The sequence below is a fragment of the Mus caroli genome, unplaced genomic scaffold, assembly GCF_978045245.1.
Source record: "Mus caroli unplaced genomic scaffold, Mus_caroli_1 scaffold_13, whole genome shotgun sequence".
Classification (NCBI taxonomy): Eukaryota; Metazoa; Chordata; class Mammalia; order Rodentia; family Muridae; genus Mus; species Mus caroli.
This window is the reverse complement of record NW_028227268.1, coordinates 62370246-62396130: the sequence shown is the minus strand read 5'-3', so window position 1 is coordinate 62396130 and position 25885 is coordinate 62370246. Positions and strand designations below refer to the sequence as shown.

The 25885-nt window shown below is 51.3% G+C and overlaps 1 protein-coding gene and 1 pseudogene across 3 annotated transcripts; one reads left to right on the top strand and one right to left on the bottom strand.

Moving 5' to 3' along the window:
- Window positions 1-5151: 5151 nt before the first annotated feature.
- Window positions 5152-5532, bottom strand: LOC110306253 (ubiquitin-ribosomal protein eL40 fusion protein pseudogene; annotated as a pseudogene).
- Window positions 5533-11688: 6156 nt separating this feature from the next.
- Window positions 11689-25862, top strand: Llgl1 (LLGL scribble cell polarity complex component 1). 3 transcript variants are annotated; one of them, XM_021177934.3, is made up of 22 exons: window positions 11689-11977; window positions 14774-14871; window positions 16648-16729; window positions 16831-16961; window positions 17943-18098; window positions 18169-18331; window positions 18414-18549; window positions 18728-18782; window positions 18935-19089; window positions 19164-19387; window positions 19556-19623; window positions 20361-20514; window positions 20606-20710; window positions 21220-21512; window positions 21791-21938; window positions 22084-22237; window positions 23126-23421; window positions 23830-24094; window positions 24209-24323; window positions 24452-24558; window positions 24733-24853; window positions 24943-25861. In XM_021177934.3, exons 1-22 carry the CDS (start codon window positions 11897-11899, stop codon window positions 25022-25024), a joined length of 3189 nt encoding a protein of 1062 aa, XP_021033593.1. In that variant the 5' UTR covers window positions 11689-11896; the 3' UTR covers window positions 25025-25861. The 3 variants fall into 3 exon arrangements, with proteins under 3 accessions (XP_021033593.1, XP_029339438.1, XP_021033594.1); XM_029483578.2 differs by having other exon boundaries at window positions 11749-11977; window positions 18417-18549; window positions 24943-25862; XM_021177935.3 differs by having other exon boundaries at window positions 11749-11977; window positions 22090-22237; window positions 24943-25862.
- The last annotated feature ends 23 nt before the right edge of the window (window positions 25863-25885 follow it).

Here is a 25885-nt window from a genome sequence, read left to right as displayed (position 1 = left end):
TCCCAATTCCAAGAAGGGGCACATTGTCCACACTTTGGTCTTCGTTCTTCTTGAGTTTCATGCGTTTAACAAATTGTATCTTATATCTTGGGTATCCTAAGTTTTTGGGCTAATATCCACTTATCAGTGAGTACATATTGTGTGAGTTCCTTTGTGAATATGTTACCTCACTCAGGATGATGCCCTCCAGATCCATCCATTTGCCTAGGAATTTCATAAATTCATTTCTTTTAATAGCCGAGTAGTACTCTATTGTGTAAATGTACCACATTTTCTGTATCCATTCCTCTGTTGAGGGGCATCTGGGTTCTTTCCAGCTTCTGGCTATTATAAATAAGGCTGCTATGAACATAGTGGAGCATGTGTCCTTCTTACCGGTTGGAACATCTTCTGGATGTATGCCCAGTAGAGGTATTGCTGGATCCTCTGGTAGTATTATGTCCAATTTTCTGAGGAACCGCCAAACTGATTTCCAGAGTGGTTGTACAAGCTTGCAATTCCACCAACAATGAAGGAGTGTTCCTCTTTCTCCACATTCTCGCCAGCATCTGCTGTCACCTGAATTTTTGATCTTAGCCATTCTGACTGGTGTGAGGTGGAATCTCAGGGTTGTTTTGAGTTGCATTTCCCTGATGATTAAGGATGTTGAACATTTTTTCAGGTGCTTCTCTGCCATTCGGTATTCCTCAGGTGAGAATTCTTTGTTCAGTTCTGAGCCCCATTTTTTAACGGGGTTATTTGATTTTCTGGAGTCCACCTTCTTGAGTTCTTTATATATATTGAATATTAGTCCCCTATCTGATTTAGGATAGGTAAAGATCCTTTCCCAATCTGTTGGTGGTCTTTTTGTCTTATTGACAGTCTTTTGCCTTGCAGAAGCTTTGCAACTTATGAGGTCCCATTTATCGATTCTCGATCTTACAGCACAAGCCTTTGCTGTTCTATTCAGGGATTTTTCCCCTGTACCCATATCTTCGAGGCTTTTCCCTACTTTCTCCTCTATAAGTTTCAGTGTCTCTGGTTTTATGTGGAGTTCCTTAATCCGAGTGTATTTTCATATTAATTTTCTTATTAGTGATTAATCGGGGAGGGCCCAGTCTATTATGGGTTGTGCCATCCTTGGGCCGATAGTCCTGGGTTCTATAAGAAAACAGAGCTGGGCATGGTGGGTCTTGCCTTTAATCCCAGCACTCAGGAGGCAGAGGCAGGCAGATCTCTGATTTCGAGGCTAGCCTGGTCTACAGAGTGAGTTCCATGACAGCCAGGGCTTATAGATAAACCCTGTCTTTTAAAACCAAAAAAAAAAAAAAAAAAAAAAAAAACCAAACCAAACAAACAAAAAACCAGGCAGAGCCAGCCATGAGGAGGGAGCCAGTAAACAGCATCCCTCCAGGTTCCCTGCATCAGCTCCTGCCTCCAAGTTCCTGCCCTGCTTGAGCTCCTGCCCTCACTGCTCTTGTTGATGAACTGTTTGTTATATGGGACTGTGAGGAAGATGAACCCTCTCCTCCCCAAGGCCCTTTTGCTCAGTGTTTCATCACAGCAATAGTGACCCTGACTAAGATGGGGATGTAGCTCAGATGGTAGAGAGCTCACCTAGCAGGCCCTGAGTTCTGAATTTGATCCCTCATGCTGTGTACAGTGTGTGGCTTGGTGGTGGTGCATGCTTACAGTCTTGCAGCAGGGAGGTTGCTGAAGGCAGATCAAGAGGGCAGTTGGGCAGGCTGTCTGGAGAAGCCTGTGTTAAAAGACTGGCCTTGGTGTTGCACAAAGAAACACAGGAGTGAAGCAGCCCAGAAAGTCAAGCTCTTTCTGTGAAATGGGTACACTGTGGTGGCCACTGGCTTTCATCTCCACTGCAAGGGGCAATGTGGCATTTCCTGAGAGTCTAATCCTGGTTGACTTCTTTGGAAAGCTGTGGAAAGGAGATGAAGGAGCTGTCAGGGTGAGCCCTGTCAGGGACACCTGGCTGTCCAAATGCAGCTCTTCCTTTGTGTAAATGAAGGGTTTTCCCTCTTGCTTGTTTTTTTTTTCCCCCTTATTTTTTTGTGGGTAGGTATTTTGTCTGCCTGTTTGTCTTCTTACTACATTGTGACCATGGAGGCTGAAAGAGGGCTTCAGATTCCCTGAAAATGGTGTTACAGGTGGTTGTGACCCACTATGTGTGTAGAGGGAATCCAGTCTCATCTCTCCAGTCCTGGGAATTACCATCTTTTCAACTCCTCCCCCTGGTAAAACCCTAGTTCATACAAGGCATGGAGAGATGGTGCAGTGGGTCAGAGCACTGGCCTATCTCTTCCTGGGAACTTGAGTTCAGTTCGCAGAGACCACTTCAGGCAGCTGACAACTACCTGCAACTCTACCTCCTAAGGATCCCTTGCTGTCTTCTGGTGTGAATGGGCACCTACATATATGTGTCAGATGTGTGCACATGCACTCCTGTACACACACATAACTCATAATAGACATAAATCTTAGAAATAGTGAATTTTTTTACATAAAAGCTTTACAAAGTGGGGGGTTATTTTATATATTGGTTCTTGGTAGACTAACCAAGTTTTTGTTGGTTTGTTTGTGTTTGAGACAGGGTTCTCTGTGCAGTCCTGGCTCTCCTGGAACTCACTCTCCACACCTGACTGAGCTCTAACTCAGAAATCTGCCTGACTCTGCCTCCCAAGTGCTGGGATTAAAGGCATTACTGCCTGGCTAGCTAGCCAAGTTTTTAAAACACTTTTTTACTCAGGGAGAGTCAGGTGTGGAATGATCGGACTGAGCAGGACCACATGGTGGGGTCCTAGTACTCAGGAGGCAGAGGCTGGAGGATATTTGAGTTTGAAGCCAGCCTGCTCTACAAACATTGTTCTGGGCTATTCAGAGCTACACAAAAACTTTCCCTCCAAAAAACCAACTAACTAACTAATTAAATAAATAAATGGAAAAGGAAAAGAAAAAAAAGTTTGAGCTGGCCTGTAGGTAAAGGTTAGGTTTGAAGCCCAGGACAAAAGGCTGAGTGTCTAACTATCAAAGCAGCCCTGCCTGCTGTATTACCCTTCCTCCCTCCGAAGTCTTAGTTACTCACTCTTTCTACCTTCGTGGCCATTGGCTGCTCCAAGTGCTCGCCCCTTCCCTCCCCTCCCCCCATGTGGTCCAGCCCAGTCAGCTTGACCACAGAACTAAATAAACCTTCTTGTCCATCATGCTTATGCACCGGGAATTTCCATGTTTTTCTCATTCATCTGGTGCCTACACCAGGGACCAATCATGTTTTCTTTCCCTTTTATTTCTTCTTCCTCCTTTTCATCCCTTAAATACCTGTTACAGCCACAAGTAAGGAGGCTGAGGAAGGAAGTCTAGGATTCCTTTTATTTATTTATTTTTTTAAGATTCATTTATTTATTATATGTAAGTACCCTGTAGCTGTCTTCAGACACTCCAGAAGACGGAGTCAGATCTCGTTATGGATGGTTGTGAGCCACCATGTGGTTGCTGGGATTTGAATTCCGGACCTTCGGAAGAGCAGTCAGGTGCTCTTACCCACTGAGCCATCTCGCCAGCCCCTGGAGTCTAGGATTTTAAGAGCAACGTAGGTTATATAGCAGGATACCAGCACCTGTTTCAGAAACAAAACCATAGGCCAGGTGTAGTGACAGGTGTGATAGCACACATCTTTAATCCCATCAGTCCAGAAGCTGCTCTGTGAGTCTGACCTATGTACTAAATTCCAGACCTGTCAGGACTACCCAGTGATTTCCTATCATGAATAAATAGGTCAATAAATACAATATAAAAATAAAATAAAGCTCATTTTTATATATAATTTTATTTAATATGTATAGAATGAGTGCTCTATCTACCGATGTGCTAGATAGTGGTGAGCCACCATGTGGTTGCTGGGAATTGAACTCAGGACCTCTGGAAGCGCAGTCTCTGCTCTCTCCAGCCTGCATTCAATTCTTACAATTTTTTTTTTAAGATTTATTTATTGTTATATGTAAGTACATTATAGCTGTCTTCAGACACACCAGAAGAGGGCATCAGATCCCATTACAGGTGGTTGTGAGCCAGCATGTGGTTGCTGGGATTTGAACTCAGGACCTTAGGAAGAGCAGTCAGTCTTAACTGATGAGCCATTTCTCCAGGCCCTTACCACAATTTTTAACACCACAGTTAGAGTCAAATCCTGATTCTACAAGTACCGTGCGCAAGCGGTGTCCTCTCTGGCTTCAGTTTCTTCCTCTGTAAAATAACCATGGCTTTCAGCTGACAATGGCAGAAAATGCTTTTAATCCTAGCACTCAGGAGGCAGAAGCAGGGAGATCTGAGTTCAAGGCCAGCCTGGTCTACTAAACAAGTTCCAGGACAGCCAGGGCTACACAGAAAAACCCTATCTCAAAACAGCAACAACACACAGAACACACACACACACACACAAAGTGAACAATTCACATATACAAAATGAGTGTAGCCTTAAAGGAAGAGTTGCCTGGGCAGACTAAGTGTTAACAAATCTGGGGCATTTATTGCCTCCATTCTACAGTGAGGAAATGGAAGGAGATGGCAGAGGCAGTGTGTTAGAACCTGGAATCACAGACAGGAATGGATCATATATCCCCAGTCCTTGCAGCCTCAAAGCCACCCTCCCAGTAGTTGTCTTGCTCACAGTCACATGTAGTTATCCTGGGCCCAGGGAAACAGAGATAGCTGAAAAGGAAAGGACACTTGCTGCCAAGACTGATGATCTGAGTTTGGTCCCCAGAATCCAAGTAAAAGATAGGAGAAAGCTGACTCCACAAAGGTCTCTGCATGTTCCTCACTCTCACATCATACATGGATGCATACACATGTGCACTCGTATGCATACACTAGTAATAATAAAATGCTTTTTTCCTTTCCAGTTGATGGAAGGGGACTATTTTTTGGTCTCAGCATCACAGGCCAGGTATGACCCCAGGTTTTTTTTTTTTTTTTAAGATTTATTTATTATATGTAAGTACACTGTAGCTGCCTTCAGACATACCAGAAGGTGGCGACAGATTTCTTTATAGATGGTTGTGAGCCACCACGTGGTTGCTGGGATTTGAACTCAGGACCTTTGGGAGAGCAGTTAGTGCTCTTAACCACTGAGCCATCTGTCTAGCCCCATGACCCGTTTTATTTGCCCTTCCTGGGGCGCAGGTTGTAGGTATGGTCACACTTCTTGCTGCACTGGACTTGATGACGGTGCAGGGGTTTGTAGTACTTGCAGCAGATCATCTTCTCCCATTTGTACTTTTGGGCAAGCTGATGAAGGGAGGGCTCAACGATGCCATCACACAGACGCAGCTCCAGATACAAGGTGGACTGGTTCTGGATGTAGCAGTCGGACAGGGTGCAGCCATCCTCCAGCTGTTTGCCATCGAACACCAGCCTCTGTTGGTCAAGTGGGATGCCTTCACTGTCTTGGATCTTGTCCTTGACATTCTCGATGGTGTCACTGGGCTTGACCTCAAGAGTGATGGTCTTGTCCGTCAGGGTCTTCACGAAGATCTGCATGTTGTTTGTCTGCCGCTTGGCTGTCTTGTTGAAGAGAAAATAAAATGTTTTAAAAGAAGAACTCAGTTGACAAGATGGCTCAGCGGGTAAGAGCACTGACTGCTCTTCCACAGTTTCTGAGTTCAATTCACAGCAACCACATGGTGGCTCACAACCATCTGTAATGGGATTTAATGTCCTCTACTTGTGTGTCTGAAGATAGCTACAGTGTACTCATATACATTAAATAAATAATATTTGAGAAAACATTTCATATGGGGAAGGAGTACTGAAGGAGCTTGTAGCCCCATAGAAGGAACAACAATATGAACCAACCAGTACCCCCAGAGCTCCAAGGGAATAAACCACCAACCAAAGAGTACACATAGACGGACCCATGGCTCCAACTGCATATGTAGTAGAGGATGGCCTTGTTAAACATCAATGGGAGGAGAGGCCCTTGGTCTTGAGAATGCTGGATGCCCCAATGTCAGGACCCAGGACAGGGAAGTGGGAGTGGGTGGGTTGCTAAGCAGGGGGACAGTAAAAGTGATAAGGGCATTTCAAAGTGGAAACCAGGAAAGGGGATAACATTTGACACTTAAAGAAAATTTCTTTTTTTTTTTTTTTTTTTTTGGTTTTTCGAGACAGGGTTTCTCTGTGTAGCCCTGGCTGTCCTGGCACTCACTTTGTAGACCAGGCTGGCCTCGAACTCAGAAATCCGCCTGCCTCTGCCTCCTGAGTGCTGGGATTAAAGGCGTGCGCCACCACGCCCGGCTAAGAAAATTTCTAATAAAAAACCTTTAACACTGTTGCGGGAAACATTTAAGAATTGCAGCATCCTACAGTATACCCAGCCCAAGGTCTCTCTGCCTCTAGGTTAGCCCCATGAAGGGGTCTTCCAAACTCTGGTTCACCTTCTTCAGAGCCACTTCTACCTATTCAGCAGTCTACTCCTTGTGCCTAGTTGTCACAAATCCCCTTAACACAGTAAATCAAAACTCTAGAAACTGATAATTAATCAATCAGATTTATATATCAATACATTCTCAATTCACAAGATGCCTACACAATCACTTCAGAGACAATTGATACTGACACAAGCTGCCCACCTAGATTAGATAAGTCACCCCAATGGTTTTATTCTTTTGTGATATTCATAGACACCTGTGGCTATTTAAAGCCACTCAGGATCTGGGTCATCTTCCTCTTCCTCCATTGTCCTGTCTCTGAAACTCTTAGCTCCACCTCCCCTTTCCCTGTCCAATCACAGGCTTCTGGTTGTACTAATATTTAAATTAATTGAGGAAAAAAATTCTGCTACATAGTACCATACACCATTTATTTAGGTTGTATTCAGGTCTTTATTTATAGCAGGAAAGCATTCTACCAATCCAGCTATGTACCTACCCCTTCTCCTTTTTTGTGTGTGTTGGATTTCCATTGTATAGTCTAACTGGCCTGGAACTCACAGCCTGACCTTGAATTTGCAGTAATCCTCTTGCCTCAGTTTACAGGCACTCCAAGGCTACCACACCTCATTTGTATGTTATTTTATTGTTTGTCTGATTTAGTTGTTACTAAAGAGGGCTGGAGAGATAGCTCATTGGTTAGAATGCTGCATGCTGCCAGGCACACACCTTTACACACCTTTAATACCAGTACTTGGGAGGCAGAGTCAGGCAGATTTCTGAGCCAGCCTGGTCTAAGGAGTGATTTCCAGGATAGTCAAGGCCATACAGAGAAACTGTCTTGAAAAACAACAACAAAAACAACATCATCAACAACAACAAAAAGAATGCTTCATGCCTAGTGTTGGGGTTCATACCTTCTTTTAATACCAGCACTCAAGAGGCAGAAGCTGAAAGACTTCTCTTAGTTTGTGGCCATCCAAAGGTATATGATAGAACCCTATCTCCAAAAATATAATGAAATATAACCAGGCATTGTTGCTCTAGTCTATAATCCCACCCCTTAGGGAGAAGGTAGAGGCAAGAGAAGTGGTGTGAGTTCTAAGGCTGTCAGGGCTACATGGCAAGAACCCAACTCAAAAAGAAAAACAAGTGGGCCTGGACCGTACAGAATTCCACCTGCCTCTGCATCCCAAGACTGATCAGGGTCCAAGGTGTTCCACTGCCATATAGATCCCTCCCCTTTTTCCTCTCCCCCTCTCTCTCCTTCCCTCCCCTACCCATCCTCCTCTTTCCCTCACCCTCGCCCCATCTCTGGTACATTTTTGTTTACTATGCCCTCAAATTCCTTTTTTTAAAAAAAGATTTATTTATTTTATGGATTATGTAAATACACGGTTGCCTTCTTCATACAAGAGGGCATCAGATCCTGTTTCAGATGCTTGTGAGCCACCAATGGTTGCTGGGAATTAAACCCAGGACCACTGTTCTCTTAAGCTTTGAGCCATCTCTCCATCCCAGCCTCAAATTCCTGATTCAAGAAACCCTCCTGCCTCCACTTCCTAAGTACACGGGATAGAAGGCACATACCACATCTCTTTCTTACCTTTTATAGAAATGTATTGAATTTAAAGAAAGATCTTATTAGCTCACAAATCAAGGGACAGCCCATTGGGATGGGGAAGACCAGGAAGTCAGAGCCTGGGCAGCTGGTTGTTTGTGTTTCTAGTCAGAATATGAAAGCAATAAACTTAGGCTTCTCCAATTTAAAAATCCACTAAAGAGGGGCTGTCTAGCTGGCTTAATGGTCAATAGCACTGGCTGCTCTTCCAGAGAGGTACTGAGTTCAATTCCCAGCAACCAGGTATTAGTCAGGGTTCTCTAGAGTCACAGAACTTATGGGTTAGCCTCTATATAGTAAAAGAATTTGTGGGTAACTTACAGTCAGCAGTCCAAATCCCAACAATGTCTAGCTGCAGCTGTGAATGGAAGTCCAAGAATCTAGCAGTTGCTCAGTGCAATAAGGCAGCAGGCTTGGGGAGAGAGAGTGTGAGTCTTCCTTCTTCCAATGTCCTTATATGGGCTCCAGCAGAAGGTGTAGCCCAGATTACAGGTGTGTGCCACCACACCTTTAATCCCAGATGACCTTGGACTCAGAGATCTCCCTCCCTTAATCTTCTAGTATTCATAGCCACTATGCCTCAAGGTCTCCATACCAAGATCCGGGTCAGAAACTTCTGTCTCCCAGCCTCCAGATTTGAATCACTGGGGAGCCTTCCATTTCTGGATTGTAGTTCATTCCAGATACAGTCAAGTTGACAACCAGGATTAGCCACTACAAACAACATGTTGGCCCATGACCATCTATAAGGGCTTCTGATGCGCTCTTCTAGCATGCAGGTGTACAACAACACACCAATACATCAGAAAGAAAGAGTGAGGGTGGGGGGGACATTTTTAAAAAAAAAAAAGATTTGGTTATTTATTACGGATACAGCGTTCTACCTGTTCTGTATCCTTTGGGCCAGAAGAGGGCACCTGATTTCATTACAAATGGTTGTGAGCCACCTTGTGGTTGCTGGTACTTGAACGCAGGACCTCTGGAAAAGCAGTTTTCTTAACCTCTGAGCCATCTCTTCAGCCCAAGACATTTTTTTTTTTTTCTGAGACAGGGTTTCTCTGTGTAGCCCTTGCTGTCCTGGAATTCACTTTGTAGACCAGGCTGGTCTTGAACTCAGAAATCTGCCTGCCTCAGCCTCCCAAGAGCTGTGATTAAAGGCGTGTGCCACCACTGCATACCCAATAACATTAAAAAAACAAAAACAAAAACCTACTAAAGTTAAAATTGGCCAGCATTTAGGTAAAATAGGCCAGTCTGGTCTACAGAATGAGTTCCAGCCAGAGCAGCCAGGGCTACACAGAGAAATCCTGCCACCAGAGAAACAAACAATAAAACACCAAAACTCAAAATCTATTTTTAAAAATTGGGATTGTGCTGGCTAATTTTATGTCAACTGAACACAAAAGTTCTCTGAAAGGAAATTTCACTGAGAAAAAAAATGCAGCCAGGCAGTGGTGGCACATGCTTTTAATCCCAGCACTTGGGAGGCAGAGGCAGGCGGATTTCTGAGTTCAAGGCCAGCCTAGGCTACAAAGTGAGTTCCAGGACAGTCAGGGCTATTCAGAGAAACCCTGTCTCTGAAAAAAAAAAAAAAAATCTATTTATGCAGAGAGAGATCTATAAATGCAGAGTGCTCCCTCTGCATTTTCACTTGCATGCCAGAAGAGGGCATCAGATCACATTATAGACATAGATGGTTCTGAGCAGCCGTATGGTTGCTTGCAATTGATCTCAGGACCTCAAAGAACAGCCTGTATTCCTGTGTTCCTAACTGCTGAGCCATCTCTCCAGCCTTAAAAGTCATTCCTTTTCTTTTTGTTTTTTTTTTTTAAAGGTGTGTGCCACCACTTCCCGGCAAAGATCTATTTATTTATTATATATAAGTACACTGTAGCTGTCTTCAAGCACACCAAAAGAGGGCATCTGATCTCATGAGCCACCATGTGGTTGCTGGGATCTGAACTCAAGGCCTCTGGAAGAGCAGTCAGTGCTCTTAACCGCTCATCCATCTCTCTAGCCCCTTAAAAGCCATTCCTTTTTTTTTTTTTTTTTTTTTGGTTTTTTGAGACAGGGTTTCTCTGTGTAGCCCTAGCTGTCCAGGAACTCACTCTGGAGACCAGGCTGACCTTGAACTCAGAAATCCGCCTGCTTCTGCCTTCCAAGTGCTGGGATTAAAGGCGTGTGCCATCACTGCCTGGCAAAAGTCATTCTTATTGGCTATCAAACAACAGAAGTTATTTGTTGCTGTTTTGTTGTCTGGTGTTTGGGTTTGTTGTTGTTGTTGTTGTTGTTGTTGTTGTTGTTGTTGTTTTGTTTTTGTGACTGCAGTGTGAAATTTCTGGGGGTTGGTTACTTGGGTAACCTAATAAACTTTTACTGCAGAGATGAGGGTAGAGAAAGCTGGTGCTGAGGTAGAGCATGTCCTGAGCACTTGCAAGGTGGAAATCTAACATGGGGTAGCACAAGGACTGTAGCCTAGGCCTCTGAGTTGTTTCTGATTATGACTTGTGTGGAGTCTGATCTTGGTCTGTGTTGGCTGCCACTGTTTCTTCCTCTGTGCATCTGGGGTGATATCACTTTAAAACTGTGTGGTATCTGTGCCTCTCTCAGTGAGCTCTTAAAATCATTAAGCGCGTTGAGATCAGGAGGGGCCCTTTGCTGTCTAGCCAACCACTTTAGCTACAGCTCCGGAAAGAGCTGTGAGTTCTGAGCTCCAGCTCCCAGGGCGGGTTGAGCAACGCTGGTCGTGGGCATTTTGGAGGTAGCTAGGTCCCTGTTGCTGCAGAGCAGCTGCCTGAGGGGTAGGGGTCAACGCCTCCTCTCTTGACAAAGATGGGAGGACGGGGGCTTGGCCCACTTAAACTCCTGGGATCTCTCCCAACACTGAGCCCCTCAGCTAGCAGGAAAAGGTTCAGCCTAGAGGCCATTGTCCAGAAGAGAAAAGTCTCGGGAGGTGGGTGGGACAGGAAGAAAGCGGGGGCGGGGCGCTGCTTTGTTCTCGGAGTTCCCTGTAGGGATGGGGGAAACAAGGGGAGAAGCTGTATCCAGCCAGCTCTTGTTCAGCCCTACGTGCCTGCCACCTCCTGCAGCCCTCCGCCCCTTTTCTTTGCCTCGCGTCCCTCTCAAGGATCTTCTGAGCCGGTGCAAACCGAAGTTCTTTGTGTTGGGTCATGAATAATAACTCTCAATGAATTGAGAAATCTTTTTTTTTTTTTTTTTTTTTTTTTGAGACATAGTTTTACTATGTAGCTTTTGGGGGCCTGGAACTCAGAGAGATCTGCCTGCCTCTGCTTGCCACCTGATTGCCAGAATTAAAGTTGTGCACAACCATCGCGGGCTCCTAGAGAGGGGTTCTTCGTTAATAGTTGAGACAAAAAGCATGGTGTGGAATACACACCAGAGGAATAGGCAAATAGTGATCCGTGAAAACTGGCCACACAAACTAGATAACAACGGCAAAGATGGGGGAAGTGGGACCGGGAGGGGGTAGAGAATTGTCCCTGGCATTATTAGAATGTTGCTAGCTCAGTCGTGAGTGGAAAACAACCTTTAGCAAACCACAGCCCAGCTTCCCACGGTTGGGACCCACCTTCGGACTACAAGTCCCAGCAGGCCCCCGCACCATTGCGCATGCGTGACTGGGGCCCCCCGGCGAGCCCGGCGAGCCCGGGGGCCCCGTCCTCGCCCATTGTCTGGCGAGCAAGGGGCGGCACGGCACGGCACGGCGGGCACGCTCACGTCGTGGGTCGGGCGGGCGTCCGTGGCGTCCCGCGCCTCCGTGCAGGCCCCGCCCCGCGCCTCAGGACCGGCGGGGCCGGGCGCATCCCGCGGCGGTGGCGGAGGCGGGCGCAAGATGATGAAGTTTCGGTTCCGGCGGCAGGGCGCCGACCCGCAGCGCGAGAAGCTCAAGCAGGAGCTCTTTGCCTTCCACAAGGTGCGGCGGCGGGGGCTCGGCGGCTCAGGCGGGCCACATCGGGCCGCCTCTGCCCTACGAGCGCCGCGCTGCTCGGGTGTGCCTGGTTGGGGTGTCGGGCTGTGCCCCGCGCCGTGCCGTGCGCTTTCGGGCTCCCGGTCTCTGAACCCCCTGATATCTCTCCCGGGTGTCCCTTGGGCTCAGTGGGGTCCTCCGACCTATCTGCCTTTCACTCTTGGCCTCTTTTCTTTCATTTTTGGTGTGTAGCCCGGCTCGGCCGAGGGACATTCAGGGCCAGGTTTTGTTTTTCTTTAACTCTTAGGCGGGCGAGAGAGAGAGAAAAGTGGGGGGTGGGGCTGGGAAATCCCTGCGCCTCCACTTTACTCCCCAGGCTCTGCCCAACCTTGGGGTCCCTAGTTCAAGGGATGTGCTGGTCTGTATGCTCAACTGCATTTCAAACCTTAGTGCCTCAGTTTCCCCCGCCATGAAGTGAGGCCAGTTTCCCCCTTGTGGATTCTGGATCTCCTTGCAACCCGGCCAGCCGTCCTGACCTTACTAAAGTTGGAGAGACGAGATACAGAAGAGACCCGGGAAAGGCCTCAAGCTCCCACCTCGTCTGCACTGACCAGTATAGAGCCCGCAAGCCTAACTCTTATCTGTACTGGTGGGGCTCTGGTTAGATGTTACTTTTATCCTAGAGCCTGTGTGCATCTTGCTGTTGAGGATTCGATTTCTCATCTCCATTACACACGTGAAAAAAAAATTGAGGTTCAGTAGGGAGAGGGCCGCTTATCTTTTCTTGCCTTGCTGTGTGATAGCAGTGGAGTAGGAGTTTTGAAGCAGCTGCTACTGTCCTGAGCAGAACTTAGGGACCCTGGACTTCTCTTAGGAGGCACGTTTCAGGGGGAGGCCCTGCCATGGTTCAGTTTTTTCTTGTTGAGATCTCAGCAATGATCAGGGGGTGCCAGGCTTTACAGACACCATGACTAAAGAGCTGCCAGGAGAGGCTCCTCAGATGGGAGCCTCTTTTTGGCTCACCGTGAGGGTGCGCCCCATGAAACAAGAAGAGAGTGGGTCTTAGCCAGTGAATGGGGTGTGTAGTGGGGACCTCCACAGTTGTGATGAGTCTCTGAAGCATGGCTTCCCCTGACGCTACAGTGGGTAGGAGTTGAGGAGGGTGAGGCCCGATTTGAGTGGGCAGCAATGATAGGAGATAGGTCATCTTGGGGAAGGGGTTTGATTGCCAGAGGGGGTGTTAGGAGATCTCTAGGGAATAATAAGCCCCAGATTCTTGAGTTTGGGCCCAATACCCAGGGTGAACAGTGGGTATTGGGTTTAAATCCAGCTCAGACCACAAATTACAAATTGCCTGTAGGATGTGCATCTCCTACTAGTTTAATTTGGATCCCTACCTCCTTGGTGCCAGGGCATGGTGGACAATTCTTCATTGAATTGAAGGGGGTGGTTTATTCCCTGGGAAAGGATGCGGACAAAAAAGCCAAAACAGGAGGGCAGAATATATAGTAGTTCACAGGGTTGGCTAGAGCTGTGGCTAAAATATGGTGTGATGAGGGTGTGGGAATATGGACTGGGATGCTGACGTAGGTGGGACCAGTTAGGGAGGCCTTTCAGAGCTGGTCATTTGGGAGTGCCAGGTAGCATGCACAGTGTGGTGGGGGAGGGGACAGAAGGAATGCAGAGGATGCCAAAGCTTTAGTAAGAGCTGCCTAGCCAAAAAGCCAAGTGCTTTGGGGTGGGAGACAGGTGAGCCGGGATGCCCAGAGAGGGACCACATGGTGAGGCCTAGGCTTTGGCTGTGGATCAGAAGGCTTCTCCTGGAGTAGAGGAGGTAGGGCTGGCTGGCTGGTTTCCACCGGTGACTGAGCACTGGTCCAGGCAGGCATTAGGTGGGCCTGGAGCAGGGTGTGGGAAGGGTTACTTTTGGGAGTCTTAGAAGTAAGACAATAGAGCTCAGGAATTGATTGGAGTTGGGGTGCAAAAGATAGTCACTAGATAGGGATCTAGCCTCTTCCATAAAACGAGTCTGGTGGTGCCCACTAAGGACTGTGGGGACTTACCGTGCTGTCGTCTTCTGGTGTCTCTTGGACACTGAACTCTAAGCCTGGGGCTAACTAGAGGAAGTCAGGTCTAGACAGGGCATGGCAGTTCTGTGGGAAAGGGAATTCCCGAGCCAACTGCCGTGGTTGGTTGGTTGGTGGCCCTGATCTCTTGGATGGCTTGCTGTCACTGCTAAGTGTAAGCAGGCTGGATGGAGTACTGTGATCAGCCCAAGACTGCTTGGGTAGACTCTGCCACCCTACCTATCCCTCCCCGATGGCTAGCTCCATGTAGATGGCCTCTTTTATTTATGTATTTATTTCTGAGACATCATCACATCATGTGGTCCATGCTGTCCTCTATCTTGGGATCCTCCTGTCTTAGCGTTCCAAATGCTATGATTATAGCCATGTGCTACCAGTCCATATTTGACATCTCATGAAGGTATTCATGTCCCAACCACACTTGTGCATGGGTGGGCCAGTGGGAAGAGGCACAGTCACACCAAAGGAAGGAGTATGTATTGGAACTTAGTTTATAGGGAAGGGCCTGGCCTCACAAAGAGCGGAGAAGCAGGTAGGGTAGCACCAGCATCGACATGGACAATACTCAGGTCCCAGGTGCTATCCCCACCTCTGATGATGCTGGGATTCCTGTTTTCCGGCTCTCCCGTGTGGGGAAGTGGACAGCACCTTCTGGGCCAATTAGAAGCAGAAGCCCCAGGGCATGTTGCCCATGGAACTCTTTCTTCCCTCATAGACTGTGGAGCATGGCTTCCCCAATCAGCCCAGTGCCTTGGCCTTCGACCCTGAGCTCCGCATCATGGCCATCGGCACCAGGTCTGGGGCCGTCAAGATGTATCCTTTGCTTCTGAGGTGCTGCTCACTTCATGCTGGGGTCTTAGCATGGCAGGTGCTTCATGGAGACAGCTGTGCTTGTTGAGGCTTCTGAAGAGGTCGCTGTGCCTGTGATGACTCCTTTCAGAAATGAGAGGGTCTTTTGATTGGGAGATGGGTGATTGGAGGGGAGGTCAGTTTGCAGTAACAATAACTGTCCCTTGCTGCCTTTCAGCCTACCAATTCTTAGGTAATCCTGCCATCATCTTGGCAGCTGTGACTGGGGCAGTTAGGGGTGGCCTGTGGGCCCTGATAAGAGGAAGAGCAAATGTATGTACACACACACACAAATACAAATACGAAGACCCCATGTGTTCAACCCAGGGCGGGAGGGCAGTGCCAGGCTCAGCATGGTGAGCGCAACACTGCCCCCATCTGGACCCCGATGCCATACAATGGGCTGAGTGAGCTGTACAATGCTGGCATTTTCCTGTAGTCCAGGGTGGGGGTGGGGCAACAGGCTGCTGAATGTCTTCTTACTCTGGCAATAGCACCCTAACCTGCCTTCAGGAAAACTTGAGGTGCAGAGTCTGGCTAGAAGCAGCTTGGTAAAGGTGCCCCTCCACCTGCTCACCAAGAGCTGGAGCACTAGGTTGGGGCGGGAATGTGGCCCGTGGTTTATGAGGTGATGTCCCTTGTCAGTGAGTGTGGAGGGGATGTCCTTCCCTCTGTTGTGGGCCACTGGGTGTGTGGTGGGACAGTTACCAAGATGAGCACTGCTTGCCATTCGAAGCCCCGTGGATGCTTGTTACTCCACTTACTACCCTTGTTACTCCACTTACTGTGACCTTGTACCAGGTTGGAGGTAGCCACATCAGAGGTGTCCATATCAGAGTTGCCCATGGTCTACACCGCCAAGTGCTTAGAGCTGTCCTTGTGGGATTTGTCCTCGTGCTTAGTATACATGAGGAAGCCAAAGCCTAGATCCCCCTTCTCTTCCCTTTTTCCTTTCAATTCCTGTAGCCATGAACTCCTGATGTTGGGAAACTGAGGCTGGAAAGTGCCACACTCGATCTCTAGAGCCTCCCTTCCCCCTGCAGGGCAGTCTCATCTCCCAGGAGACCGTGCTTCCTGCCAGCTGCCCCTGTCCTCTCTTTGTCATCCTTGCCAGCCTCTTCAGTGAGTCCCAGCTCAATATCCAGGCAACTGCTCCTTTCTTGTCACTGGGACAACATCACTGACCCATCTCTTAGCTCTCTTGGGCCCTTTCAGCTTTGCTGGCCTCCATCAGTCCTGGAGTTTCTGGGTCTCGGGGCACTTGTTCAAGCAGGTCTGCCGTCTTCTAGTCTGTGTGCTCATCTGGAAGCTGGGCAGTGGAAGCTGTTGGCTACCTGCTCTGAAGGGAGCTTGGGGTTCTTGGCCATGGTCAAGAGTTGTTTGATCTGGCACTGCTCTGTTCTGCCTAGGCCCGTTACCGTCTACTGCAAGGCGCTTGGTCGGTGCAGGTGCCTCCGCGGCCTTGTGTGTGCCATGCCGGAGCCACGGTGCTGAGCCGGTGATTAGTCTTATTCCATCGGCGCCAGCCTTCCGGTTTGAGTCATTGGCCTGCTGTACAGATGAGGGCTTGAAAACCTATATCAGTACCCTACTGGGGGCGCTGTGTGGGCACCTCAGATACAGAAGCAGAGTTGCTTTAGGAAGTGGGGGTCATCAGGAGACTGCCGGACTCCTGGGTGGGCAGAGCCTGTCTGACTGTCCTAGCTTGTCTGCACGTTTGTTCTTGACAAGTTACCTTAGCTATGGTGCACCCGGAGTGGAATTTACAGGCCTACATCGGGACGCGGCTACCGTCACCCAGATGCATTTCCTCCCTGGTCAGGTGAATAGCTCCCCTCCTTTGCCAGCATCAGGTGGTCCCCACCCCCATGCTCTCCTCCCCTTCAGGCTATCCCCATTTTGGTCTCTGCTCCGTCCCATCAGGGCCGCCTCCTGACCCTGCTAGATGACAGCAGCTTGCATCTCTGGGAGATCATCCATCATAATGGCTGTGCCCACCTGGAGGAAGGCCTCAGCTTCCACCCACCCAGCAGACCCAGTTTTGACAATGCCAGGTACTGGAGGATCAGGCTGGGACTAGGCACTGAGCAGAGGAATTAGAGAGGGCCTATGAGCCTGCTCTGCTGAAGCAGCGCAGACACAGTTGGGCTCTGCTTCAGGAGCCCTGCCTGGGGAGAACCCTTCTTGAAGTGGCATCCTTTGAAGATAGGGTTAGAGGCGTGGCCAGCTGAGGCTGAGGCCACTGGGCAGAGGCTGTGCTTCCCACTGTGGGAGCCTTTAGTTTTGGGGGTCCCAGTGAATAGAATGTTATATACCCAACTTCTTAGACCTTTAGGCTGGCACAGTACCCTCTAGGGATTTGGGACAGTTCTATGCCAAGGTACTATCAGCAAAGTCTCAGGCTAGCCTTGAATTTTTAGTGATCCTCCAGCCTCAGTCTTCCAAGTATAGGGTTACTGGTGTGTGCCCCCATGTTTGACCTTCCTTCTGGTTTCTTGAGTTGGGATCGGCCGGGCCATGGTTGATAGTCGGGAGGGTTCTCCAGGGTAGGCTTGGTGAGGTGCTAGCTGGATGCCTGGTTATGCATAGCAGGCCAGGCTCCCCAGGTCGAGAGCCTTGCCCTCAGGTGTGCTGGAAATAGCTGCAATGGGATAGTCTTTGCCCACAGGTTAGTTAGTTCCTGGCCTGGTCACTGTTTGGGCCCCTGATGTCTGAGGTATCTGGAAAACTGGTATTGGGGACCCTGGCTGGGGCAGTGCTCTGATTCTGCCTGAGAGAAGCAGGGTAGTAAGTGAGCTGTGAGTCTTTTGGGACCTGGAGAACTTATTTTTATCCCTTTCTTTGCTGGCATGCTGGGGGATAATTGAGTAGGCTAATTACACTGCACATAGCCTTCCCAGGGTGTCAGCCTGTGCTGTGAACAGGCCCTGTGAATGCAGAGAGGCATAAGAAAGCCCATAGAAAGGGTCCAACCAGTTCCACCTTCCTCAGGAGGTAGATGGGCTCACCTTACTCTCTCTCCCTCTTTCCTGCAGTTTCCCTGCCAGTCTAACACGTGTCACTGTGGTCCTGCTCGTAGCTGGCAATACAGCAGCCCTGGGAACCGAGAGTGGTAGCATATTCTTCCTGGATGTAGCCACCCTGGCACTGCTGGAGGGGCAGACTCTCAGCCCAGATGTTGTTCTGCGCAGGTGAGCAGCAGGCAGGAGGACCTTCCCATTTCTGGGACGTTCTCCTGACTCTCTGGGGCACTCTCTGCAGTGTGCCAGATGACTACCGGTGTGGAAAGGCCTTGGGCCCTGTGGAGTCACTCCAGGGACATCTGCAAGACCCCAGCAAGATCCTCATAGGCTACAGTCGGGGCTTACTGGTCATCTGGAGCCAGGCCACACAGTCTGTGGACAACGTTTTCCTAGGTAACCAGGTAAGCAAATGAGGCCCGAATGCTCCTCTTCCAGGCCCTTGTCCACACCTGCTGGCTCATGCCATCCTATCCTCATCCATAGCAGCTGGAGAGCCTGTGTTGGGGCCGTGATGGCAGCAGCATTATCAGCTCACACAGTGATGGCAGCTATGCCATCTGGTCCACAGACACTGGCAGCCCCCCAACGCTGCAGCCCACTGTAGTGACCACACCCTACGGTGAGCACTGGGGAGGCTTGAGCTGAGGGTGGGGACTAGAGGGCCAGCTGGCCTTGAGGGTCCTGCATAGCCAAATCTACAGAAGGAGCCTCCGGGGGGCATCGCTGGGTATGGGCCGTACCTTGGGGAGAGGCACAAGGGTGAGGAATGGGAGGTCTGACACTCTCCCCACCCCCAGGCCCCTTCCCCTGCAAGGCCATCAACAAGATTCTGTGGCGGAGCTGTGAGTCAGGGTAGGTAGAGGGGCAGTGTGGGAGGGGCTTGTCTGGCTGGGGACTAGAGGATTAGGCTCCGGGTATATAGGGGTGCAGCCCTTACTGGGTTATCCGGCATGTGCCCTGTACTCCCGGAGCTCCTGATTCACACGGCCTCCCTCCCCTTGCAGAGACCACTTTATCATCTTCAGTGGTGGCATGCCTCGAGCCAGCTATGGTGACCGCCACTGTGTGAGTGTACTGCGAGCAGAGACACTGGTGACCCTGGACTTCACCTCCCGTGTCATTGACTTCTTCACGGTGCACAGCACACAGCCAGAGGATGGTGAGTACCCCACCTCTCTCACCCCAGCTAGCCCAGTGTGGCCGTAAGCTGAGCTCACTCGCCCAACTCCACAGAGTGTGATAACCCCCAGGCCCTAGCCGTGCTTCTGGAGGAGGAGCTGGTAGTGCTGGACCTGCAGACACCAGGCTGGCCAGCTGTGCCCGCCCCTTACCTGGCCCCACTGCATTCGTCAGCTATCACCTGCTCTGCCCATGTTGCCAATGTCCCCAGCAAGCTGTGGGCCCGCATTGTAAGTGCTGGTGAGCAGCAGAGCCCACAGCCTGCCTCTAGTGCCTTGGTAAGTGTGGGTGTCTTGTGTCCCGGGAGGGGTGGTGAGGTGGGAGCTGTTCTGGTGGAGGGTGTAGTCTAGCCCAGACAGGAGATGGGTATGCGGGAGGCATGTGGCCAGGATGAGAGGGAGACCTTCAGCCTAACTTTGAGCTCCTGTCTTTGTTGTCTTTCTTAGAGTTGGCCCATTACCGGGGGCCGGAACTTGGCCCAGGAACCCTCGCAGCGTGGGCTGCTGCTCACCGGGTAGGTGTGGTGGCAGACAGGGCCCAGCACCTATGAGGCCTTATTTGTTTTCTGAACGTCCCAGATTCTTTGGGTGCTGAAGTGCTCGGTGACTCAGTCTTGGTCCTAGTGAATCCCATCTGGGTTGTTCCTGTTAGGAAGCCTCCCTTGAATCTGGCTCAAAGCCCTCCTCTCCACTTCCTCTTGGCCTGGGACTGAGTTCCAGCCCAGCCCAGCCCAGGCTCCACCCACCTGGCTTGCCTGCCATGGACTGGAAAATCTGGGTTGGCCTCTGCTGACTCTACCAGTCAGGTGCTGGAACCGCCAGGCTAGGTCGGGGCACTGGTGACTCAGTCCTTGCTAACTGCCCTGCCCTCCCTCCTGCCTGTCTGGGACCCTCAGGCCTCTCAAGGCAGCTTGCCCTTTCCTGTTGGGAGCTGGCTCTAGCCTCAGGGATGCTGGGGAGCCTGAACCACCTCATTCTCTAGTTCCTTTCTCACTGACTTGGGAGCCCAGTGGGGCTCTGCAGCTTGTCCCAGTGCTTCACCCTACTTTTGTCTCCTTCCTCTCCCCACTTTCTCCTCGTTTGACACCCAGCCTTTCCAGTGCTTTACCTGCAAGGCACCCTTAGACTTCTTGCCTGGCCTGGGGTTTGTGGCATGTGCTGTGTGCAATAGGTACCTGTAGTGGCCACTGGAAGAATAATTGAGAGGTTGTGGATCTCCTGGGGCAGGCTCTGACACTCACCTTCTCTACAGCCATGAGGATGGCACTGTGCGGTTCTGGGACGCCTCTGGTGTGGCGCTAAGGCCACTCTACAAACTGAGCACAGCTGGCCTCTTCCAGACGGACTGTGAACATGCTGACAGCCTGGCCCAGGCTGTGGAGGATGACTGGCCGCCCTTCCGCAAGGTGCCTCTCCTCCCTCCCCCTGCCCCTCAGGGCTGACCTTTGAGCTGGTCATAGCTCTGCACTGCATCACCATTCCGTCTTATCCCTTCAGGTGGGCTGCTTTGATCCCTACAGTGATGACCCCCGGCTAGGAATCCAGAAGGTTGCGCTTTGCAAGTACACAGCCCAGATGGTGGTAGCTGGCACTGCAGGCCAGGTGTGGTTGGTGTCCCCAGATGTGGCTATTGGGGAGGCTTTCTGCAGGAGGTGGCCCTGCAGGGTGTGGTGAAGTAGAGGGCAACCAATGTGGGCGGTAGGTCAGAGTGGGAAGGGAGCACCAGGGAAGGTTGGCAGGGGTGAGGACAGATGCAAAGTGTGGGGTGCCATCACAGTGTGGGGTGCCATGACTTGAGTAAGGGTAGAAGAAGCACAGAGGCTTGAGGCTGGGAGCAGGAATATGGCTGTGCAGATGTGTTCTGCAACTGCAGTGCCTAGCGGGTCTGTCACAGAGTACCTGTGCACTGACTGCACACGGGGCCTAGTGTCTAGTCATTGCTCAGTGGAAGGCAGACTCAGGAAGGAGTTACAGGCTCCAGGAGGGCAGAGGCCAGCATATTGTGAGGGTACCACAGCTCAGTGAAGGCATTTGCTGCGTATGTGAGTTCTGGGGCCACTCTGGCACTGTCTGGATAGGTCTAGAATGCCTCTCTCCTGTTGTGTGTCCAGGTGCTGGTGCTGGAGCTCAGTGAGGTCCCAGCAGAGCATGCCGTCAGTGTGGCCAACGTGGATCTACTTCAGGATCGCGAGGGCTTCACGTGGAAGGGTCACGAGCGGCTGAACCCACACACGGGGCTGCTGCCATGGCCTGCCGGATTCCAGCCCCGCATGTTGATACAGTGCCTCCCACCCGCTGCTGTCACTGCTGTCACACTCCATGCTGAGTGGAGCCTCGTGGCCTTTGGTACCAGTCATGGCTTTGGCCTTTTTGACTACCAGCGCAAGAGCCCTGTGCTGGCTAGGTATGTGGCATGAGGTGGCCAGGTGGGTGGGCAGCCAGAGCCCTGAGAAGGTGGTCTGGGACTCGGTTTCCTTTCAGAGGTTGTGCAGAAGCAGGCTGGTTGGGAAAGCCCTTGTAAACGCTCTCCTCCCGCGAGAGAACGGGTCAGCTCTTGGAGCTGCTGTGGCCACACGGCCTAGCTCCAGTTGCTCTGGCCCCAGACCTGGGCTCAGATACTTGGCTGCAGGAGAGCAGGAGTGCAGTGTAGCTCCATAGCACAGTTGGCCCTGTCATCCCCAGGTGCACCCTTCACCCCAATGACTCTTTGGCCATGGAGGGGCCACTGTCACGAGTGAAGTCCCTCAAGAAGTCACTGCGACAGTCATTCCGGCGAATCCGCAAGAGCCGTGTCTCAGGCAAAAAACGGACTCCTGCTGCCAGTAGCAAGGTGAGTTGGGGCTGGCAGCCATGTCTGTGCCCTGGCCCAGAGTGCTCCGGTCTGGTCAGGTGCCGTGTGGGGTGAAGGGAGCCTGCTGGACACGGGGCAGAAGGGCTCTTGGAAGAGCACGTCTGAGCGCCTCTGGCCCTCCCAGTTGCAGGAGGCCAATGCCCAGCTGGCCGAGCAGACTTGCCCACACGACCTGGAGATGACACCCGTGCAGCGCCGCATTGAGCCTCGGTCTGCTGACGACTCGCTCTCTGGTGTTGTACGCTGCCTCTACTTCGCTGACACGTTCCTTCGAGATGGTGAGGCCAGGGTAGGGACGAGGGTCGGAGAGCTAGATGACCTCTGTACTGGGGGGAGGCGGTGTGAGAAGCAGCTTCTGTATGCTAAGCTACACTTTGGGACGCCATGGCAGCCAGCCGCCTGTATAGCACATATAGGAGACATGTTTGGGGGTTTATAGAGTTGAAGGGGGCCGTGGTGAGGCAGATGGTGAGGGCCAGGATGGCTGAGGTCCTGTGGTAGGCAGGAGGCAGAGGTCGGGGACAGATCAGGCAGAGCTGGTGCTGCCATCATTCAGGGACTCTGTGGGAGCAAGTCCTCTCTGCTTCATGTTGGTGGTTCTTTGGTTTTTATGTTGTATAATACTAAGTATAAACAGAAAATAGTGTGTAGTCCCTCATATACTTGAGCTACTACCACCCCAGTGTGTCAGCACACTTCACTCTTTTACTTTTGTTTTTGTTTATTGTTTTTTAGACAGGGACTCACCACATGGGCCTTCTGCCTGATACTTGCTATGTAAATCATGTTGGCCCCAACTCACAGAGATCTGTCTCTACCTCCTGAGGGTTGGCATTGAAGGAGTGTGCTAGCGTGCCCAGCCTTGCAGGAGGCACTGCGTTTGCTGGAATGAGTTGAGGGTGTAGCATGTTGAGTTGGTGGTATCAGGTACTAGGTTGTGGCCCTGATACCCCCTTGAAGATGCCCTCAAGGTGACTCATGCCTCTGGATCTGGGCTGATGTCTCCGACCAGTGAGTGGGTTGAGGCCACACAGCGAGTGTAGACTGGGACAGCACGCTGGTCCCTGCAGCCAGTTAGGAAATGAGGGTTACAGTGAGGGCGAGGGAGAAGGGTCTGTGGGGAATGGGCTCTCAGAAGGCCTTCCTACTTTATGTGTTCTCCACAGCGACCCACCACGGGCCCACCATGTGGGCCGGCACCAACTCGGGCTCTGTGTTCGCCTATGCGCTGGAGGTTCCAGCAGCCGCAGCAGGTGGAGAGAAGCGGCCTGAGCAGGCAGTGGAGGCTGTGCTGGGCAAGGAGGTGCAGCTAATGCACCGAGCACCTGTGGTGGCCATTGCTGTGCTGGATGGTCGTGGCCGGCCGCTGCCTGAGCCCTACGAGGCTTCCCGGGACCTGGCCCAGGCGCCAGACATGCAAGGCGGCCATGCTGTGCTCATTGCGTCTGAGGAACAATTCAAGGTGAGCTGCTTTGGGTGATGAGGATCCATTCAGGCCCCCAGCTTGGACCCAGATCCCTCCTACTCCATCAAAGAGCCGTCAGCCAGGGGAAGGCCGTCAAGCACCTGGGCGCAGTCTAGCCCTGCCTTAGTTCCCCCTAAGGCCTTCTACCTCACAGCCTTCTCCAAGAGCCGGTGGAAAGTGCTTGAATCTTGGTCCGTGAGAGTACTAGGCATAGGACATACGCATAAGTCCAGTGATCTGGCCAAGGGTGGAGATGAGGTACACGGTGAAGCCTAGGCTGGTCTGTAGGCCATCTGCTGGATGGCTGGTTAAGTGAGTGGCCTTTGATATGCACAGTTGGATGGAGGCAGCTGAGGAATTTTGTGGTTAGGACTAAGCTAGGCCTGTCTGTCTGTCTGTCAACAGGTGTTCACACTACCCAAGGTGAGTGCTAAGACTAAATTCAAGCTGACAGCCCATGAAGGCTGTCGTGTGCGGAAGGTAGCCCTGGCTACATTTGCCAGTGTGATGTCTGAGGACTATGCCGAGACCTGCCTTGCCTGCCTCACCAACCTGGGTGATGTCCATGTCTTCTCGGTGCCTGGCCTGAGGCCTCAGGTGCACTACTCCTGTATCCGGAAGGAGGACATCAGTGGCATCGCTTCCTGTGTCTTCACACGTCACGGCCAGGGTGAGGCGGGCAGGTCGGGGATGATTGGTGGGTTACACAGAAAGCCCAGGCGACCAAGGGTTGGCGGTGGCAGTGTTCCTTAAATGTTCCTTGGCCCTTTTCTCCCGCCCACAGGCTTTTACTTGATTTCTCCATCGGAATTTGAGCGCTTCTCACTGAGTGCTCGCAACATCACGGAACCACTCTGTTCTCTGGATATAAGCTGGCCCCAAAATGCCACCCAGCCCAGGTTTGTGAGGAGTGGGTCCCTTAGCCGCCTTGGGTCCTGCACTCCCCTGTTGTTAATGCCCATTTCTGGTTTGGGGGTCAGATGCAGCACCTGTAATAGTCCCCATCACGCTCCCATCTTTTTCACAGGCTTCAAGAGTCACCCAAGCTGAGCCAGGCTAATGGGACCAGAGACATCATTCTGGCCCCAGAGAGCTGCGAAGGAAGCCCTAACTCTGCCCACAGCAAGCGAGCTGGTGAGAGGGCACAGGGGTGGGGCAGGCATTGAGGGTACCTGGGGAGAGGGGTAAAGACGTAAGCTCAGGTTCTACTGAGCCAGGGCTGGAGGGCGCCTGTGTGTCCTGTGTGCTCTGTCGTTAGTGCCTGGTCTCTAGGTGCACAGTAGATACTGAGCAGCACTTCTTCCACAGATACCATGGAACCACCCGAGGCCACTCTCTCGCCTGTGTCCATTGATTCAGCTGCTAGTGGGGATACCATGCTGGACACGACAGGGGATGTCACCGTGGAATATGTGAAGGATTTTCTGGGGTGAGGCCAGCTGCTCGCTCCCAAGCCTCCATCCCAGGGCTACTAGGGGTCTTCTTACCCCAGCCCTTCTGATTACTGCCCCTCCCCAGCTCTCCTGAGGACTCTGAGAAGAACCTACGGAACCTGGAGGCAGATGATGCCTGTCGGGCCTACACCCTTCTGATTAAATGAGGTGCTGTGGGGCAGCCTGGCCTTACCACACAGCAGCTGCCATCCCTCACTCCAGCTGGAACCCTACAGGCTTCTCTAATGGTGTCATTCCTCGAAGCCTCGCTGCCTTCCTCTGGCTGTCAGGCATAGAGGATCCACAGTCATGAAAGGGCCTGGCCTGGCAGCACTGAAATCCTGTGCATTTAGAGGCCACCTCTGACCCTGTGGGTGTAGGAGTTGATGCTTATCCAGTCCACAGAGCCCATTTCACAGGAGAGTCACTGAGGCTGATAGGTCCTGCCTATTGAGCCAGCACATGGACCCAGCCTAGCTGGAGACTGGAGCTCTCTGGACCTTAGTAGCTAGTGCCTCTGCAGCCTACACTGGGCATAGATAACTAACCAGGCCCCCTAGCTCCCCAGCAAGCCCATCTCGGGCCGTCACTGAAAGGGGCTGCCTACCCTGCAGGCAGGAATGACCTGGGTTTGCTCCCCCCTAGTCGTCACCATCTGTCGGTCTTGCCTCGCCCCTTAACACGGGCCCGTCTGACTGATGCTGGGCCCTGAACACATCCCAGCCTCAAGCTCAGCCGGAGGGGTGCGAGCATCCTTTTGCACTCCATACTGTACTTCCTTTCTCCTCAAGCAGAGTATTTTTCTAACGCCTGGACTGAGCTGGCCAGTCATTTCTAAAGCAGTTTTGGTACTTGCTCCTGGCCTATGTGTATTGTGGGCTCCCGTGACTAGAGACTGCTGGGCGTCATGACTGAAGTCAGTCAGAGGTGTGTTTGTGCGTGTGTGTGCACGTGTGTGTGCGGCAGTGAGGATGGGCTTCCCTGTAGATGCCACCTTCGGCTTTTCTTTTTTAAAAACTAGTTGTTTT

Coding starts and splice junctions, on each gene's coding strand:
- Llgl1 (XM_021177934.3), top strand. CDS start 11,897: ATGATGAAGTTTCGGTTCCGGCGGCAGGGCGCCGACCCGCAGCGCGAG. Junction 24,324..24,451: donor CAAAATGCCACCCAGCCCAG/GTTTGTGAGGAG, acceptor TCTTTTTCACAG/GCTTCAAGAGTCACCCAAGC. Junction 24,854..24,942: donor TATGTGAAGGATTTTCTGGG/GTGAGGCCAGCT, acceptor GCCCCTCCCCAG/CTCTCCTGAGGACTCTGAGA.